Source organism: Ambystoma mexicanum, chromosome 4q, assembly GCF_040938575.1.
Source record: "Ambystoma mexicanum isolate Mex_15411 chromosome 4q, UKY_AmexF1_1, whole genome shotgun sequence".
Taxonomy (NCBI): domain Eukaryota; kingdom Metazoa; phylum Chordata; class Amphibia; order Caudata; family Ambystomatidae; genus Ambystoma; species Ambystoma mexicanum.
In genome coordinates, this window is record NC_090928.1 from 1,108,449,485 (window position 1) to 1,108,467,228 (window position 17,744).

General features: G+C 45.0%; 1 protein-coding gene across 2 annotated transcripts in view; it reads left to right on the forward strand.

Moving 5' to 3' along the window:
• Window positions 1-17,744, forward strand: part of CDC42BPA (CDC42 binding protein kinase alpha) — a 1,600,792-nt gene that overhangs the window by 1,285,213 nt on the left and 297,835 nt on the right. For both annotated transcript variants that reach the window (XM_069608679.1, XM_069608678.1), the window contains one exon: window positions 12,541-12,677. In XM_069608679.1, coding sequence (XP_069464780.1) covers window positions 12,541-12,677 — 137 coding nt within the window. The remainder of the gene's footprint in view (window positions 1-12,540; window positions 12,678-17,744) is intronic.

The window sequence follows — 17,744 nt, forward strand, 5'->3', positions numbered from 1 at the left end:
TTGGAGCACACCTATGGGCCCATGCAGCAGTGCTTTGCTTAATTAACCTGTTGCACCTTGCCATGATGGAGAAGGAGGCCTGATCAGGAGGAGATATAGTATGGCAGTTTATGCAGATAACTAGGTATCCTCATCATGTAACAATCTTTAGGGCTCTGAGGGCTTTAAAGGCCACTGTCTATGGTAGAAAGGCCTGCACCAAACCAGAGGAAATTACAGTGCTGGGAGGGGAGCATCCAATGGAATGTTGCATTGGCTCCCCAGACTAGGGGCACAGACCCTCCCAACACACAAACAAATGCAAGCACCATATCCCCCTTTCCACCTCGGGTGCCAGACCAAACTATGCCCTCATTTGCCATCAGTGCATGGGTGAAATATACCATCTGCTAGCCAACTCAAACTCTATCACAGGTTAGCTCACACTGGCATGACCAGCTATACAAACTTGTAGCATGCTTTGATGATGGTCTCTGACATCCCGCCCTGATCTCTCTTCAGCATCCTACTACTAGTGTCCCCAAATATGTGGTCATATGTGGTGTACATAGGGCTCAGGCATTTCTGCTTCATTGATTGTAGAATTTCTGCCTAAGTGGGAATAGTGATATAGAGGCAATTAAATGAATTAATGAATGTACTAGAAACGCCATCTGCTCATGTGAGGATCCTATGCTAATGTACTGGTACTACAGTACACCCAGGTACTTACCGCCAGGGCCATCTCCCTCAGCCATGGCTTCAGCCTCTGAACAATAGGAGTCCTTATGTAAAAAGAAATACATCTGTTCTTGGGGGGCGGAGCCTAAATGGCCAACTAGAGGCCACTTGCATTGAGGGCTTTTTGGCACTGTTATTTGTTTCCGTTACATTTGCTTAACAAGCGCACATAAGTGATGCGTGTCCGGGTCTGCTGAGTAGCGATGCACTTTTCTTAAGGATACAGAGCTCTGCGACGCCCGCTGGATAGCTATATGGGCCACTGGGCCTGCGATACAGTTATGGGTGGTGGACAGTGTACTATACCGATGCGGTTCAGGGGCAGATTCTGGTGTTTGACCTTTCATCCTTGCAGCCCCCTCCATTGAACGTTGGGGGCATCGCGATTCTACGGTTCCGCCCCTCTGTGGAGACTGCAGATAGTGCACAGTCGAGGGCTGCTTTGTCTGACACCATCTGTGGAGCGTTCATGCTCAACTATAGGGTGAGGACTGGTTGCAATGGGAGAGACTTCCCCTCCTTAATCTTGTCTGAACTGGCCTGGTAACGAATGGAACCCTCTAGGAAGCGCTTCAGTATGGTGGCCGTATTGTGTTGCTCCTTTCTCTTTCTCTGTTCAGCTACATGTGAAAACTGCATTGATGAGGCCAGTCGATTAGCACTGGCTAACTACTCTTGCTGCTAACATTTTGCTCCTTAACTTTATACACAATCATCCCTTGTGTATGCAGCTAATTGGTTTACACTTCTATGCGCGATCTTAGAGTGTGAGCTGAAATAAATGATTAATGACATTGCTCTGAGATAGATATCTGGTTGGAGTAGAACGTACCTTATACCTTAAGGGCCCCATTGCAGTATTTTCTTCAAACATTAGGAAATGATGGCACACTGTTTGGAACAAACCGCTGCCCATTCTGACACTACAGAAGAGGACAATAATGTCAAACTCTGATCTTAAGATGGTAATTCTGGAAGGCAACAAGAGTATTGCAGATAAAATAAACTCTTTGGTGGCTGTCTCAGTAATGCCATTTATGCAATTTACAGAAAAGCTGCCTGGAGAGGATTGTTTATGTTGAACAACATGTCTCTGATTCTAATGGCTCTGCTGCTAAACATACATCGGACATGAGTCACCTACAGAAGGAGGTCAAGCAGCATGCGGCAAAGCTGTGTGACTTAGAAGACAGATCCTGAAGAAGCAACATGCGTCTACTCGGTCTGCCAGAGGACAAAGAACAAGGGCATTTGAGGATTTTCTTGCAGAAATGTATCGCAGGTGGATACGCTTGCCACTTGCAAATGTACCAGGCACATATATCTCCTATGCCTAGGACGCCACCTAGGGCACTGCCACGAGTGATTCTGATTACGTTTTTCAGATGCCAAGATAAAGTTAAACTGCTGACTGCTGTACAGAAACATGGAACTATGCAATAAAATGTACCCAAGATTTATTTTTATCCAGATTTTGGGTGTGGAGACAGAGAAGAAGCAAAAATCCTTTGTTGAAAGGGAGAGGTTGCTGAGAAGGAAGAATATGCTATATGTGCTTCATCCTCCCACTAAGCTATGGATTGATATGAAGAGGAAGAGACCATTTTTGACAGTCCTGCAGACCAAGAAAACCAATCACATCTCAAAAGCTTAATTTGAGACGTGATTGTTTTTCTTGTTCTTTTTTTAATGGCATCATTTTTTTATAAGTGGTGGTCTCTTCCCATCTATTCTATTCTAAAGAATTTTTCTATGGCGCCAACACGCCGGCCTCAGAGCACTCACAAGACAAAAAACAAACACAAAACAACAAGCAAAGACGAGCCTAAGGATCCTCTTTTGCTCTGTTCTAAATGCATTTATGTGATTTTATGGCTTGCCCTACTGGGTTACCCTCCTTTATCTTGTCCCCTTCTTCTTGGTTTGTAAGTTAGGGTAGGCATGTTCTGATTTCCCTCTTTTGGTGACTGCTCATATTGAGGGTTATTGAATTAGTTGCACCCCAGTTGAGGTTAAGAATTTGCACAAGAGCGGTGTGGGGGTTTGTTACAGGGTGTCTTTTCCTTTTTATGGATGCAGTATGTAATTTACAGCACTAGATGCTCTTCTGAGTTGTTTTGCTTTTGTGATCTAGTAGGACCTGGGCATCGGGCTGGGGTATATATTCCATTGCAGTGACCCATGGTTGGTAATGTTTTAATATTTTTAAATGGTAATGAGATTAATGCAATTATTCAGCTCTCCATTCATAGCCTCTGTTAGGGTGGTGTTGATGTGGATTTCCGCCTTGATCTCTGCCAGTCAAAAGGGCGATTACTGATTTAGATGGACCATATGGGGGAGTGGTTTGGCTATTATACACGAAAGCAACATTGTTATTTTATTCTTATGCATCAAACATAGATGATTCAGTATTTTTGATTCAGTGGCAGATATAGTTAACCAATATCTGGACCATGTGTTGATTTGGGGGTTGGCAGTATTTTATATTGATTCTCTGACATATCTAGGATTATGGGTCGTAGTTTAGGTGCCTTAACTGCTCTATTGGAAAATATGAACAAACTGAGTTCAGGGAACGTCTGGCGTTCCTATTATCCTCAGGATAGAGGTTTATCTTTCTGTTCCTCTGATCATAATTCTTATAGTAGAATTTACTTTATTTTCATGAACCAGAAGAATTTGTTTTTCGGTATCTTTTGATATTTGATCATTCACCTTCATTTGTTTCTTTCTGTTTGGCGATTCATATCCTCCCCCCTCCCATTGGCCACTTGCAGACTTTCTCCCTAGGCCTTGTTGGGTACTTTCTATACTGGGTTGATACGGTATGAAATTATAGCTTTTTTTGCAAATATAGAAGGAAAAATTGTGGAGCAATCCTCTTTGAGGAAGCCTTAAAGGGGTACTTTACTAGCCGGCAACCACGCAGCCTGCAGAAAGAGGTACACGGGTAGTCAGAAGACAGGGTTGGCTCAAGCAAGTTGCGGCACAATTTGGAAAACAGAGTCTGGGACCCAAATACAACTGAAGAGAAGCAGAGAACTGCAGATGTGAAAACAGTACTTGCCCCTAATTAGAGCCCTACTGGCTGCTTTATTGGTGGGCTTGGACCTGCTTTCATCTCCAGTTGTGGCTGAAATAGGACTTCTGCAGGCATTCGTCATATCTACGTTGGAGCCAAGAATATTTTGAAGAAGAGCAGGCCGAGGACGACCTCTGCAATGGACCAGCATCCCCTTCAGTGACCGTTCCGGTAAAGCCCTGCTCCTCTGCCCCCTTGTCAGTTCTTCAGCTAATGGGACTAGTCTCAATGTCTTCTCGAGATTGCTTTCCCCAAGAACCGTCTGAAGTGTCCGTGGACTGCCTGTTGGACTGACCAGCTCCCTCGTCAGAATTGTTGGCATTCTGCTTTCAAGCCCAGAACGTTGGTGGTTGCCAGCTTGTGCCATAAGTCACCTTCTACTTGATTTTCAGCTTCCTATCATCAAAGGAACCTGTCCTGGAGCTGCTTCTTTGACCGCGACTGGAAGGATGCCCGTCTCCGCCTGCAAACTGATCGTCACTGGAACTCACCTTCCTCCATCCCGTGAAGTGTCCTGAAGAGGTCTGCATCGTAGAAGTCTGGATTTCTTCATCAACTAGGCTTGCATCTTGCAACTGCACCCGACCGGAAGAGCACTTGAATCTGCAATCCCTGGGCACCTCTCGCCCAAAGAAAGGACGGAAGACTGCGCTCCCAGCAACCCCCAGATGATCCATTGTGACCCCTGAGAAAATCAGTCAGGTGGGTAAGTAAGCATACCTGTGCATGTCCACCCTGTCCTCTATAGGGTTACATTGGGTGCGAAGCCCTTTGTCTCCTATCTCCCTTTTACTTACATTTGGCTGTCAAACCTGGTCAAGTATCCTGCGCCTGGGCTAGCCTTGGGTCTGGAAGAGAGAGGCGAGCTTACCTGTCTTCTAACAAATAGTTGGAGAACTTTTAAATAGGTTGGGACTGTTTTGATTCACCACCACAAGCCCATTGAATCCCTTTAGAGAATACCTCCTGTGAGAAACCTTGTATTGTAACCTGTGACTTGTGGGCACTAAGCCCAATACATCTCAGGGCTTGACATCTAAAGAAAGCGAATAGTACTTGTGACTGGTTCTAATCATTTTACCCAAATCTGCCATACTCAGGTTTTACCTGTTTAGTTATTTAGTTATGTATTGTAAGTGAAACTACTGGTGAATGTTTGTATTTGTTTTATATGGCGTTCTGTGATGTTACTACCTGCTAGATTCATTTCTTGATGTGTTCTAAAGGCCAAAATAAATGACTGTATTTTTATAGCTGACTGTCAAAGCTGATTTATTGTGTGTTATTTTATGTGGACTCATTGGGGCTCCTGACCACATTCACACTCTTGAGACTAAGCCTTGACTGCTCTCCATTGCTACCTTGATTGACTTTTGGCTAAACTCTGAGTCTCCCAGGTCACCATAACTAGGGTGGCCTCCTAAAAATCTGCCCACCAGGGTTGATTTTCGAAAATCATCTTAACACTGAAGGATCCTGGGTATTCTTTTTCTGCTGTTGTTGAGCAAATTGAAGTGGTTGGATTGATTTCTAGGGTAAGCAGTAATTGTTCTGAATCTGTTCTGTATTCTGTAATGGAGGATTCTGCAGACCGGCTAAATGCCCTTCCCCTTGAGATTAGAACTACTCTGTGTCGTTACTTTGGGATTATGGTTAGTGATTGCATGTTAAATATACAAACCATCCTGAAGATGGTCAGATGAATGTGGCCCTTGTCGCTCCGGCCCCTCCATCATCCCGATAATACAGAAATGACAGGTATACATTGTTCCTGGTCCCCTCCTGTCCATCATTACTGTACCGCAGATGGGAGAAACGCCACTCACTCAGACAACCATTCAAACCCTATCCTGATGACATTGTAGAGGAAATACACTTCTAGACGAAGGAGCAAGTGGACTGACTGTGACGTGCAGAAAGCCGATGACATCACGACAAAGACCAAGACGTAGATAAGTTAGACATGAATCACATATGCATCCCTGCACGAAGCTACACAGACACTTAGGTTAAACTTCGCTTGGACACGAAGGACATACTTTTGAGCCACGTTGATAGAGGACATACACTCTTTGCCATGCCGTAACGCAAGACCCACAAGAATAAGACATGTAGCCTGCTTAACGCTGAATGCAGTTAACATAGGTAACCAGGAAAACCAAAATGGAAGATGCAGCCACATTGGAGTAAATGGAAAGAACAGAGAAGTCTCGAGCACGCATACAGAGGTCTGACTCGCTGATTTAGCAGGGAAACGCAGACCAAACTGGTCGGGCAGCCGGTGGACGTCTTCTAGCCAACGCTAGCTAAGGAGAGAGTCTCACATCGACACCCAAGGACACAGACAAAGGCAGACAATATAAACAGTGTTGCTAGATTAGACACCTGCATGCATAAATGCTAGAAAATCCTTGTAAATGTGAAGTAGGAAGATCGGGCCAGTGGTCTCTACACACGCGGCCTGAGCCTGGGGGACAAAGCCTATTCATTTGAGCCAGAAAAAGACCTTCATTCCAATCCATCTTAGGACAGCAATACAGGATGAAAGCTAAATGTACTAAACTCAAGACCTAGAGGATCAGAGCTGGTAACCTTATTAGTACAGACAGCACCTCTGGGGCTGTTCTTATCACCTTGAATTGTTGCTCATTGGCTGGTAACCGTCCAGTGTACGAAGGCCGAGAAGACCCTCACTGACCAATCCCTACCCACCTTCCGCGTCAGTTCACACTTTGTTGCACTACCCAATAATAATACACTAACCTGACATGTCTTTACGCGCAACATTTAGGAGGTGGTCACAGGTGGAGCCACCAGAGTAAGCACATCCAATTAGAACACTATCCCCATATAGATACCGTATGTAGTTTGCCCCGCTAACCAACCCCAGTCTACCTTAGGTTTTTGTAGAATAGCACATCACTTATGAGGTCACAACCCGTTAAAAGATGCTGACAAGCCTGTAACGAGTTAAGAGAAAGTATTGGAAATCCTGTGATATCCATGGCCTCTCCCTGTTTACGAGATCTCATAATAAACACTTGGTTTTGTCAAATTGTTGGACTTTTCCGTTTCTTGGGCGTGGGGATTTACCCCGAATCAGACCTCTTGCTATTATATACAGGGCTTTTCCCCACCCCTCCACTTCAATCCTAACTTGGTTTAAGAGTAGTGTAGCAAGTTGGCTAAAATATCCAGTGTCGTTGAAGGGATGAATTCCCCTCACAAAGGTGATTATGGTTCCTAGAGCTTTATCGATTTTTTAAACAATGCCTATGGTGATCCCATGCAAGGTTTTAAAGAGAATTGATGCATTATGTCTTAAATTGTATCAGTATGGACGATCGTCTAGGATTGGTTTAGACACATTGAAATTGACATATTATTGTGAAGGAAATAAAAAATAAAAAGTAATGTAAAATGTTTACAGATTAATTTCCATACTAAGAAATTCACATAGATAAAAAATGGGGCCGTGAACTAAAAAGCAGCATTGGTTGTCAATGAGCTCTGAACTTCTGACTGTCTGGTGTCTGGTGATGCACAGCAGACACCAGCCTTGCCCCCAAACACCGACTGCAGGGGTATTTTGTAATTCCAACATAGATGAGAGGTAACAGACCCTCACACATCACATTGCTTATAGTATTTTTTGTTTGTTTTTGTTTCATTTGTCAACAGGTTCAAAAAAAGCAACAAAATAAAAGCCAATAACACTAGGTAAATGCAAAAAGGCATTGGCAGAGGTGGTTTTAGAACCAAACTCTCAGAAGCTGCTGCTCATTTGTAAGCCTTTGGCGTATCCACTTCAAACACTGTATTTCTAAAACTCATTCAAGGGTAGATGACCATTAAAACACTTGCATACATCAACATGTGCTCGACTAGGCCAACATTTTGTGAATGAGCTGCTCGCTTTCCGTCTAGTGCCACACCATGACGAGAGGTGCAGCCATTTTCCTTTTAGGTATATCGACAATGGGGAAAAACAGGTCTTTTGAACGGCAAACGGGGCTTTGCACGTCAGTCAATATTACAAATCTCAATAGCTTATATTATAGCTGCTTAAGCTGAGTCCCTTCATTTCTTCTTTGTTGCCTGCACTTCTGAGACTGCTCAACGCATGTTGCATTATCTGGCTTTCTTCACTATCGTGGGACGCTAATATTCCTTAAAAATCCTGTTTTACACTCGTTATTGAATCAAATGCTTTCTATCTTCTCCTAAAAGTGAATGAATAAATCTGTTTTAATAGTATGTGTGCGCCAATATTTGCCTAAAGGTTTCATTGCTTAGTGTGTATTTTAAAGGCCTGTTAGGGAGAATTTTCAGTTTAGTGCTAAATTTCTCCCACCTTAGAGACCCCCAGCTCTTTTGCCGAACTTTGGGACTTTGAACTTTTAAATTCTATGTGTTTTCTGTGTTTCTTTCTTTTGTTATGGAGTCTGACAAACTCCATAGGCATCATCTTTTACATTGAAATTGACTTTACTTACCGTTGAAACTTTCTAGACCCAGCACACACTAACTTACAATAGAGTGCTGGAGGGATTACTTAGTATCCCTTGTGTCTAGATGCTCATATAACATTTTTATGTTCCTCACAGAATGGTTGGTGGCAGTGGTTTTGTTTTTGAACTACCATGGTTTGCATTTACCGTGGCTGTTCGCAGCTCCCGTAAAGCAACCGCGGGAGCCATCTTTTTCAAAATGGCGCAGAGCCATCTTTGACAAAATGGTCCCCGGTCTTCTTTTTTCGCCATGTCTTTGTGGAAAGGTCCTTCTAGGGATTTTCTACACGCCAAACCAGGTTTGGTCTCTTTGTTCATTTTGCTTTTGGCGGGATTCAGGAGTGAAGCCTGCCTCTGGCTCCAGAGTGTCTTGGGTAGGCAGGTAGTGAGGGAGGTGCCCGAAATTCCCTGTGCTTAGTCTCCTAGGAGACCCAAATGCACTCGGTGGTGATTGGCTGGCTGACTGTCCGGCAAGGACAGCCACCCTGCTGGGTGAGTGACAGCTAGGCTGGAATGAATGGGAGAGAACTGAATAAAAGGTGAGTCTTTTAACTTGGAAGGCAGAGTCAACCACTGGCGAAGAAACCGAAGAAGAGCTTGAAGAGGACGCCTGCTGCAACTCCTGGACCGTTGGTTTGCCCGGTGAAGCCCTGCTGCCGTGCCGAAACTCCAAGTTCGCATAGACAGAGAAGCCCCTGCAAGGACGACTTCTCCCTTTGAGTTGGTGGGACCAATCAATTGGTTGGATTTCCACAGAGTTGCTGCTGGAAACCGTTTAGCGAGGGAGAGGAACACCAGATTGTGTGCATTGCTTTTAAGCTGGCCTAAAGCTTTTGGAAGATCCTCCGGACTCCCAGGAAGCAGGACTGACCAAGCCTGAGCCCCCGCAGCTGAGTGTGGGACCCCAGAAGCAAGGACAGTCCATCTTGACAGCCAGGAACCGTGTTGTTGCTATTTGCGGTAGCCACGAGAAGCTGAAACGCGAAACAGCCACTGAAAGTGAAGTTTGCCGGTTGCAAGTCTTGACAGTCCCAGTGCATTGCAGGAGTCCCCCGACGTCCTCCCTCTTGTCCCCACGACTGAGGCCCAGGAACAGTGAGATCTGCAGAGCTGCACAGGAACAGAAGTCATCAACTTCATCTTTTTTTCTTTACTAAGGTACTGTAAAACAAGAGAATGTACCTCTTACTGTGGAAGTGCGTGCACCTTCAGCAACTCACAAGTCTAATCAGCTTGTGGCCCTACATTTGATTCTTCCTTTTATCAAAGACTCCTAAGAACTTGTGCAAAGACCATTCCATTTACTTAACAGAAGGGCTTCATCCTATACAAGACTTTCACCCATTGACTTTGGCTTAGCCTATTGAATTGTATGACTCTTCTAAGAGGATCAGAAAGTATTTGCCCTTCTTAAGAATATTGGTGATCTCTTGTGTTCTAATAACCTTTGCCTTTTACCAACTTTTAAGAGTGTTCTGAATGCCAACAGTAAGATATTAATGTCATCAGCACCCTCATTATTGAAGTCACCTGTGGGTGTGGGTGGTGTCTGTGGGCCACCCCAAAAGGGTCTTGTCTGATTCTGAAACTCAGAGTGTACAGTATTGAAGTGTATTTGTGTGTTACTATTATATTTCTCCCTTCTAAAGAAGGCTTTATAACTGACTGATAAATAAATTAATAGTTGTTTATGCAAGAAACCTTGATTCTAAGGGCCTCATTACACGGTAGGCGGGAACCCTGGCGCTACTAGCGCCATGGTTGCCGCCGGTATTTTACCTTGTCGGCCTTGGTGGATGGCGGAATTACCGCCCTACTCCAAAGTGAGCGGGGCCGGTAATTCCCCATTCACCAAGGCACTTCCCCAATCCCATTTTTGCCCCCATAGGGCTCAATGGGAATGGGGAAGGAGCCAATTATGGTACTGCAAATTGCGGTACCGCAATTAGCACCAAGGTCCTTTTGCAGACCCGTTCCTTAACGGCTGGTAAAACCAATCGTTAAGGTCGGGTCCCGCAAAGGGACCTCATAGTAAGGCGGTAAGGGTTTACCGGTACCGGTAAACCCTTACCGCCTACCGTGTAATGAGGCCCTAAGAGTTTATTTGAATACCTGTAACTGTGAATCTTTGTGTAACTCCACTACTGCTCACATTTCCCCTCTTGAGAAAAGCATGGCTGTTCAACACGCTACCAAAACTGTGTAGTACAAGCTTATACCAAATGTTGGGTTGCCTATACCTGTAGTCATAGTTGTTTGTAGTGTTCCCAGAGGGTACTGCATTCAAACTTTGCCTAATAAGCCCTACATTGCATTTCTTTGTAGTTGCCTGTCTAACTGGAATTATTGGTGTGGCTCAGTGTGGACTCATTGTAGCCCTTGACCACTTTCACACCCATCCCAGTCTAAGCCTTATCGCTCTGCTACCTACCTTGATTGGGTTTGGCTGGACTCTAGTTTCTTTCCTGTTCACCATAATAGTTAGCCTCCCAAAATCCACAAGAGTTGATTTTGGAAATCAATCACAAGCGTAGAAACAATGGGGCCATGCCTAGCCCGTGGCACGTAAGTGTACCAACCGCCAGTGGCGGGGGTGAACTTTTTAATTGGAGAGACATAAATACTTGTCACAAGCATGCAAGAGTGACCCAAGCATAGGGAGGCAGCCCAAACCAATAAAAAGGCGATGGGATGCTAACCCTGAAATCATTTTTTGAATATTGGTACATTATGCACACACTCTGTGAAAAATTGGGTAAAAAGACAGACAATTCTCCAATCTATTTTACATTATAGAGCGCCTTAGGCCCAAAGACAAACGTGTGCTGTTTTGTAGGGTAACTCATGAAAAAATCCAATAGATGAAAGTCACCAACAGTGCACAGTCACCAATGCATTTTCAAGCCTTTCCCCAGAATATATGCCAAAAAATGTTTTTTCATGCTGGCTGTGCCCATACATTTCCATGTTGGCTGCACCAGTACTCTCATATATGAACATATTGATGTTAGCTTTGCGCATAATGCAAGTCATTAATAGACTAGAAGAAAAACTCTGCAAGCTGACTCTGCCGATATATGCAAGTACCTCGATGGAAGAACGTACCCCTTTAACTTTGCCATTAGAAATGCCATGCCACAATATGAAAACATGTCCAAACTGGGTCCAATGTAGGTCAGTCTAGAAACATAATAACACCTATGCTTGCTTTTTCATAGATGCCCAGTACAAAATGTCATGACACAGTATGAAATGGCTAGACTGGCTGCACTGAAATGCCAGTCTCCCATGCAGTAACACTCATCAAATTGGCTTTGCCCAACAATGCCAGTAAAATATGCCATGGCATTTTAAGGGAATGTCAACAATTCTCCCTGGGCCCCCCAGCACCTCACCCGCACACATAATCTCATTCATACCCATTCACCCATTTGTCACTCACCCATAGTGCACCCAGAACATCCACACTGCCTTCCCCACACGTGCACCCACCCAGAATATTCACACACACTGCATTCCCATTGACACGCTCACTCACACCCATACATGCACAACATTCACACGCATATACATACAGAAACATCCAACACGCACGCATAATACATGCATACTGAGCACATTACACACATAAAAATAAAGCATTTTCCCTGCGGCAATGCCCCGTCACTTCAGACCTCCGGTTCCTACGCTCCATGCAGAGAGGAACCGGGAAGAGCTTCCGCGTTCCTGTCTGACATGCGCAGGGGAGGCGAGCGCCCCCGTCCCGCACCGCCAGCCACCCACAGTCTGCCCCGACCTCACCCTGACTATTAATGTGCATGGAGGGGCGGCACCACGCCGCGTGGGCCTCCACTATATCCGTGGAGGTGGTCCACGCCTTGGATGGTCTTAAGGTTTAAGTTCACAACTTGCTTCCTAGCATTTTATTGAATACAGAGTTTGGGGTCCGGCGGTGGGAAACATGAATCTTCTGGTGCTTTAGGGAGACTGGAAGAAGGAAAGTTAATGTTAGTAGATGCACTTATCTACAGCACACATGCATAGGCACTTTGAGAACGAAATATAGCACCCTGTTAAGTCAATTGATATTGATTGCTTGCTCAGCACTATCTTTCCAGTGATGCTCCTTTTTTGTGAGTTAAAATATTTTATTTTGAATTTTGAAAGAAAATCTCCTATTGTCTCTAATTATTGTAACCCTGTGTCATTCCCTCCTGTGTACAGTTTGTGGGTTCTCATGTCACGTGACTTGTGCAGACAAAGCACCGGCTGTGTGCCCCATTCCCCCAGAGCAGACCAAGGGCCCGCTGGGGATCGATCCACAGAAAGGAATTGGAACGGCGTACGAGGGCCACGTCAGAGTAAGTATCACCGAGATTCATGGAATGCCTATAGGTGAAAATAGATACGTCTTCAGGTTTCTCTAGAGCACTCTATTTCCAACTTAGTGCTGACCCTTTTCATGTGCTTTTGAGGAAAATATTCTGAAGGGTTAATTAATTGTAGCAAGTAGTTAATTATATATAGTTGGGTTAATAATTGAATAGCTGAATCTAGATGTAAATGTGATTTATTTTATTATTCATTTTTTTCTTCTCAAGCATTTTCATTTATTTATATTCTCGCTTTTGCATAGAAACATGCAGCCCGCCTGTCTTTTGAACATGATTCAGTTTTAATCTTTCAAGAAACTATTTCCTCTTGCATAAATGTTATACCATTATGATATCCAGGACACTGATGTTATCCAAGGTTATTATGAGAATATCTGTATTACTGTATCTAGGGAAGGCATTAAGATCAGTCGAGTGAAGGGAAAGTATGCATATAATACAAAGGTAGTTGGTGTTTGCCTGAGCACAATTTTCTAATTCAGTTATTAATTTTCGGGATAGCCCAGTATGGCTTGCGTTGTTGTTGGAACAATCAGTCCACAGTAGGTTTTAGGAGCTTTTTCAGAACCACTACTGGTGTAAAGTTCTGGAAAGACAACTTTTGTGTACCTGCACAGGTTTCACACACAATTTGGAACTTAAATCTCTCTTGTTAAAGTGGAAGGAGCCGTTAGGCTGAGACTAATGGGATCAGTGGTTTGCTGTAAAGTGCAATTAACAAACACAAGACGTTAATAAGCAAAGAAATGTCACATAGGTGAGTACAACGCACTTCTATTTAATTAGCGATTCTAAAGCAGTCAGCAAAGGGTAAATTAAGCAATATTCTAATGGATAACGTCCCCTCAAACATCTTAGATGCATATTTTCCAGCACCAGTTGCCTTTGGAAACAGTTTCAAACACCAAGAGGTGCAATGTAGCTCTGCATGAGCTCCTTCCAACTTCAATGAGCGTGTATGATGCTGCATCTGACATCAGGAGCAGCATACATGTAGCGTTTAGCACCCAATGACCTCTGTTCCTTTTTTGGCTGACTCAGTGCACTGCGCAGGAATGCCACTAGCAATTCTTCTTAAATACTGCATCATGTCAAATCTCTAGGTGGGCTACAAACCCTACATGGACAGCCTGAGGAAGACGTCCATTACCAACCCCCACATGGTTTGTTGTTATTGCCTGGTGGAAGAATACAATACAGATCGTGCCACTTATAGCTGGTCAGATAGCACAGCGAGCTAAGTGCTCGGCCATGACATCTGGCCGCAATCTGCTGTGACAGGTTCGAATCCCAGCACCGTCAACTCAGCCTTTCTTCTGCTGGGGCCTCCCTCTGGAACAGCCTCCCTGTCTCTCTGAAAATTGAGGAGAACCACCTCTGATCCGGAAGCACCGCAAGACCTCCCTCTTTGCCTCTGCTTTCTCTCCTCTCCTACCCTCCCCTGTAGAACTCCTACTGAAACTGCACTGGTCACCTGGCTACCCTCTGTTCTCAGGCCCAGGTCCCCTCCCCGCCAGTTGCACACCTGCACTGCCCCCCTGGCAATCCTTGCACTCTGGGTCTGTAGCCCTTCATACCCCTACCAGCACCTCATACCTGATGCCTGCACTTAACCTTGCACCTGACACCAGCGGGCCACACTTATTTATTGTTCCTATTTATTGTTTATCCTATGTACTGCACTTCCCCTCCCCCTCGCACTTTTCCCCCTTCCCCACCTCCCCTGCACTTGCGGGATCTCAATGTCACCTGGCCTAGTAAGATCGTTGTCTCTGTCTTCCCTCTTCCCTCTGTTCCCCTCCCTTTCCTTGTTGCGCCTTGAAACACTTGTGTATAGGCGCGTTATAAATGCCATATCATATCATCCTTCCGAGGTCGATAAATTGAGTACCACTCTGTGGGATAATGTCTTCTATTGTTTCAGTGCGCTGAGACCTATGGGTGTATAGCACAATATAAGAAATACATTATTATTATTACTACTACATGCATGAACGGGCCTTTCGAGGGTGTGCCTCTGCAAGGGTGAGAAGTACACTCCAATCAAATCTCCTGCATCTGAGCCCCTTCCAAGAGGGGTCGTTCTTCAGGGGCGACTGGGTGGAACACCAGTCATGGGGTGGACAAGCCGATAAGATTCCAGCTCACATTATGGTGACCGGAAAGAGAAGAAGAAAGACGTGTCACAAGAGGTCTCGATTCTCCAGCAAAAGTTCTGGGTGCCATTCTTTCTCCTCATCCTCCAAAAAGAAGAATCGACATTCCTGTTCCTGGGATGATGAAAAATCCCTTAAGATTAACATTCCCTATTCACTCTTCTAAACAGCAGCAATGTGAAGAATTCAAACAACACATTTTTGGCAAGGCCCCAGCGACTTCTGCCTTGGTACCGGTGGTGTAGCAAAGACTTTGCATGCCTGCTAGCTTGATTCCACCACAGTCACTTGAGACTGCTCCCTTCCAATGCTGGTAATAGATAAAATGTTTGGAGGGCTGGGGTAGATAACAGTTTTAAAATGCAGTCATGAGTGTGGCCATTAACCAATTGGCTTGTCGATCACCTACCCCTTTCCTCTGTGCCCAGGAGGCCGAATAGCTATTATGCCTTCCTTTGCCCCATTAGATGCACCTTTCGTCCCAATGTATGGGCTATTTAGTTTCATAAAGAGATGATTGGAGGCCTGGGGAACATAAAAGCTGAGCCCAGTAAGTCTTAGGCATCACGAGAGGGCGTATATGGATATCACCCGGGTAGGCTTTTGTCCTCTGTTGCTGTACATTTGCTTCTGCTGCCACATTAATTACTAAATGTAAATACTTGCTCTCCCAGCTGAGAAATTTGACAAACTTGCTGTAGCGCCCCTTTCCTGCTGGCACTCTTGGGCTGAGTGTCACGGCAGAGTGCTGCCTTCTGCCTGCAACCTCCGGTCTGCTCTGCCTTCGGGCATCATAGCTCCAGTGCTGCCTTGTGCCTTCTCCCCGCCTTCTGCCCCGTTACCGACACCTTTCTGGACTTTACTTGGGCCCTTAAGTCACAAACCTTTACATTCCTTCTGGGCTGAACCCTTGGATTTGGGGGAGTGGAGGATTTCCCAGATAATTTCTATGACCATGAGGCTTGCCTTACCTATTTGGCTTCCAACCATTGTGATGCCAGTGGTCTGGACGCTCTTGTGAACTACATTTCATGAAGGCCTCTGCATATAGCAAGTCTCATGCTTCCTTCCAGTGAACCGGTCTTATGGACTTGTCAGTTTTCCCATGAGAATGAGCAAACAGGCAGGGAAAGTAAAGCGGAAGAATTTCATTGCTTCCAAAAAGTTAGGACAGGGTTCAAAACTAGTAAAAGGAAAGTGTGTCCCATGGAAGTCTGGGAGGAAAGCAGCAAAAAGAAAATCTTTCCCACCAAGAGGCCAGGAAGATGGCCAAAAAGCAAGATGACAAAGGACAGGCTTAACCTAAATGGGGAAGCCATTTTTGAGTCGCTGGTACTCAAATCGGTATTATGCGATAAAATAGCTGGTGGCAGTGCACCAGAAAAGGATTTTAAACCAGATTCACTGCCACCAACCTGTCCCAGGCACAACTCAAGGGCATAAAACGTCTTGCAAGAGAAAAAAAGGGATATAAAGTACCCCCATCATCTCCACTTAAGGTGGTGAGTGTTACAAAACACAAACAAAGGAAAGCATAGCGACTGACCAGTGAGCCAAAATTAATGAGTTGAAGAGCTAAGTGAAACTAACAAGGCTTCACTCACTTCAAAAGTCAGCTAGGATTCCAGGACATAGACAATCCATTGTGGAAGAGCTAGAAAAATAAAAACTTCATTAACTGGCTGGTACTTTCTTTACTTTCTGGCACCAAAGAAGGATGGCTGCCTGCGTCCAATCATGGCTCTGAAGCTTCTGAACTTGCACCTGCACAAGGACAAGTTCAAATTAGCCCCGTTGACCCAGAAACTCCAGGCCCTCGAGGGTTGGCTGATGTTACTTACTGGACCTTCAAGATACCTAATTCCACATACTGTTTTTTATTATTATTAGGGTATTTATTGAGCACAGACCTGGCTTCAGGAAGCAACAGAGTGCTTTACAATCATAAGCTAAAGAAGATGGCTTGGGAAGCAGAGAAACAAGGGCGTGAGGAGCTAACACGGAGTGAGAGAACGAGCAATTTGTCAGCATGCGAGCCAGAAGCAACTAGGGGAGGAAATTGTGGGGATCAGGATACCCAGTCTCAGGTAGGTTAGGCAGTGTCTGGTGTGTTGACCTATGTGTTAAGGAGGAGCCATTCCTTCAAGGGGAGGGTCTTGAGCTCCTTCCAGAACTGTAGCAGCGAAAGGCAAAGTCTGATATTGATGGGGAGGAGAGTCTTGGGGCATAGACAGTGAAGGCCTGTCTTCTGGGTCTTTCCTTCCTGCACCGGTGGAGTTCAAGTCTGCAAATGTCCTTAATACTGGTGGATCGTAGGCCTACAGAGATGCTGTGTTTCTCGGTGAGGCAGCTTGGGGACTTCAGGGTGACATCCTTGTACATGATGCAGCAGGATTTGAAGATGATACAGGCTTGTAGCGGAAGCCAGTGCAGTTCGATGAGGGTCTGGTGAGTACTTTGATGAGTCATGTTGCAGCATGCAGGACATAACTCGGGGGTGCCAATGTAGTTGCTGGGATGCCTTCCAAAAGGGCATTTCCCCTTCCTGGTGGGAGAGCAGCAAGGCTTGGACAGCAGGTCTGAAGTTGTTTTCTGGGATGAAGTGCTTGATTTTGTGCAGGAGAGAAAGTTGGTACCAAGCCGTTTGTGTCTTCCCTGCAATATGCTGTTTGAAGGAGAGGTGTCTGTCGATATCTGACCCAAGGGACTTGGCACAGGTGGCTGTTAGAAAAGATTTTCTTTTTGCAACTTTCCTTCTATAGTTTCCTATGGATCCCCATTTGTTTTGCTCCGTGTTTATCCTGTCCTGACTTTTTAAAGGGAAATAAAGCCTTCACCGTCACTTTGCTTCCCTCTTACTAATTTATTATGGGGAAAT